The sequence below is a fragment of the Emiliania huxleyi genome (assembly GCF_000372725.1).
Source record: "Emiliania huxleyi CCMP1516 chromosome Unknown EMIHUscaffold_1241, whole genome shotgun sequence".
Taxonomy (NCBI): Eukaryota; Haptophyta; order Isochrysidales; family Noelaerhabdaceae; genus Emiliania; species Emiliania huxleyi.
The window spans coordinates 6,192-8,984 of NW_005201347.1; the positions used below are offsets into that span (position 1 = coordinate 6,192).

The 2,793-nt window shown below is 60.4% G+C and overlaps 1 protein-coding gene across 1 annotated transcript; it reads right to left on the reverse strand.

Moving 5' to 3' along the window:
* Nucleotides 1-126: 126 nt before the first annotated feature.
* EMIHUDRAFT_252067 (EpsinR) lies at nucleotides 127-357 on the reverse strand (the record flags this gene model as incomplete). The annotated part of the gene is made up of 2 exons (XM_005789836.1): nucleotides 127-241; nucleotides 320-357. The coding sequence occupies 2 exons, from the start codon at nucleotides 355-357 to the stop codon at nucleotides 127-129; spliced, it is 153 nt and encodes a 50-aa protein (XP_005789893.1).
* Nucleotides 358-2,793: the final 2,436 nt, after the last annotated feature.

Consider the following 2,793-nt stretch of genomic DNA (forward strand, 5'->3'; position numbering starts at 1 on the left):
CGGCCGGAAGGGGGATGAGATATTAGCATTTACGGTCACTTTGCCGTCGTGTCGGGTCGGCAGTGTGTCCGCGGGTGCGATGATCAGCGCGCGCGGGTCAGCCGTACCTCGTGAGAGGGGCGCGCACTAGTCGTAGGTGTGCTGCGCCAGCTCGGCCAGCATGGTGGACGACGCGCCCCACGGCTTGTTGCTGCACGCCTCTGCAATCTTCTTTTCGAGCTCTGTGCCCGTGGCCTTCACCCTGCGCGGCAGCCAGGCGGGAGTGGAGGGCAGGAGAGTAGGAGCGCGCGACATGACTAGCGGCGGTGCGGCGGCGCACATGGCCTCCTTGGCCACCCTCTTGGCCATGTCCAACATGGTTGGTGTGTTTCTGCGGCGGCGGGAGCGCAGGGTTTTCAGAGCGCGGTCAGCAGTCTCCGGAGTTGGGTGGCGGCCTCCACGAGACTGGCGGCCTGATCCGCCTCTGTGGTGCGGCGCTGCGGGCTTATCGTGGCCAGGCCAGGCCGGCTAGCAACAGAGGATGCATCTGAAGGACGCAGATTTTGGAGGCGGAGCGTGTGCTGCGCACAGAGGCGCTGCCAACTCGCGCTCTCGCCGTCGAACCGGGACGATTGTGTGCGGACCGGGGCAGCGGGGAAGCAGAAAAGAGGGCGGGAGGAGGGCGCGCCTGGTGGCGAAATAGCCCTTTCGAGAGGAGCTGTTCGGCACGCTGTGTGTGTGGCGTGCAAAGTGAGCCGTGAGTAAAAGAAATCGTACAGCCCAGCAAGTAATGCTTTGGAATCTATGTGTGGACATGACCTCGAGTGGAGCCCCAGTCCTCGACAGGCGCTCTGATGAGGTCGTCTCTCACAGCATGGAAAGGAGTGCCGAGAAGACCGTGGTGGAGGGGAGGGACAGGAGAACGGGACGAGGGCGAGGAGGACGAGCGGCAGCTCCAAGCAACAACTGAGATACAAAACGTCCTCCAGCCTCGTACACGTTGACGCCATTCCCATTGATTGGGCTGCTGCATGCTAATCTACGCTTGCATGCAGCCACAGCCCCGGCTCTCTCGCTATGACCCCGATTTGGCCGCGGCAGAGAAGGATCGGCGAGGTCTGTCCATCTCGGATAGCCTTTCAAACGGGAACGCCCTCTCGCTGCGCTCTACCTTGCGTTCCCACGACGAAGGGGACCCCTGGAAATTTCCGGAAACGAGAACTGTTGCTGAAGGGGACGCTTCTTTCTGTATTCTGATTGCCGGGAACTCTCGTACAGGGCCAAGACGAACCTTCATCTTTGACAGGCCCCTCCTTCATGGATGCAAAATAACCGAACACGGGCTCCAAAGTGTGTGTGTGGGCGGGGGCGGGGGGGGGGAGGGGGGGTCGTGTCACGGTTTTGGACGCACGCCCCCGCGCAGAGGCGCTGCCAACTCGCGCTCTCGCCGTCGAACCGGGACGATTGTGTGCGGACCGGGGCAGCGGGGAAGCAGAAAAGAGGGCGGGAGGAGGGCGCGCCTGGTGGCGAAATAGCCCTTTCGAGAGGAGCTGTTCGGCACGCTGTGTGTGTGGCGTGCAAAGTGAGCCGTGAGTAAAAGAAATCGTACAGCCCAGCAAGTAATGCTTTGGAATCTATGTGTGGACATGACCTCGAGTGGAGCCCCAGTCCTCGACAGGCGCTCTGATGAGGTCGTCTCTCACAGCATGGAAAGGAGTGCCGAGAAGACCGTGGTGGAGGGGAGGGACAGGAGAACGGGACGAGGGCGAGGAGGACGAGCGGCAGCACCAAGCAACTGAGATATAAAACGTCCTCCAGCCTCGTACACGTTGACGCCATTCCCATTGATTGGGCTGCTGCATGCTAATCTACGCTTGCATGCAGCCACAGCCCCGGCTCTCTCGCTAAGACCCCCGACGCCCTGTGGCCCGCGCCAATTTAAGCGATGGCGGGCGTCAGCAGCACAGCAGGGTCGCAGCAGACAGTCCGAGCTGGGGGGGGGGGGGGGGCAGCGGGAGGCGCGGCGCAGGCCGAGCCCCTCCGGCAGGCCGGAGCCGCGGCGACGGGGCGTGCGGGGCGACGAGAGGCGGCAGCGCGTACTTAGCTAGGATAGGCGCACGAGCACGATGCCAAAAGGAGAAAAAGCGCTCAGCGCGGGCCTGCAGTGGGCGCCTTGGCATGCATCTTTACTTTTTGCCGCATGACTGAAGCTGGACTCGTAAAAGTGATAGAAGAGCCCCGGGCGCCCACCCAAAGAGAGGAGACGGGGGCGTCCACCGAGAGTATGACCCCGATTTGGCCGCGGCATGGCTCCGGCTGGCTCCGCCGGCGGCATCGACATCGATCTTGGGTAATGGCTAATGCGGGAGCTGCGAAAACGATGGCGCGACTGCGAAAGCTGAATCTTGCGACATCACTTACTGGGCGTGGATCATGTAAAACCCGTGGGTGAAAATTGTTAAATAATTTTAGCACGACGAAACTGATGAAAGAAAAACAAATATAAAAGAATGTTTTGCATCGATCTCTCTCCCTCTTCTCTCTCTCTGACTCTCTCTCTCTCTCTCTCTCCCTCTCTCTCTCTCTCTCTCTCTCTCTCTCTCTCTCTCTCAACATGTGCATGTGCATGTGCTAAGTCCTTAGATTGGAGAGGCCCTGGGGAGAGAATGCAGAAAGAAAGAAGAAAGTTAAAACCCAAAGGAGGAAAGGGAGGACGTATGCGGCCGACTTCCCTGTGCCATTTGTAGTGCCAGTCCGAGCCAGTCTGCTGTGAGAGGGGGGTGCTAAAATTCTTTTTCAGCAGCCGGAAGCGGC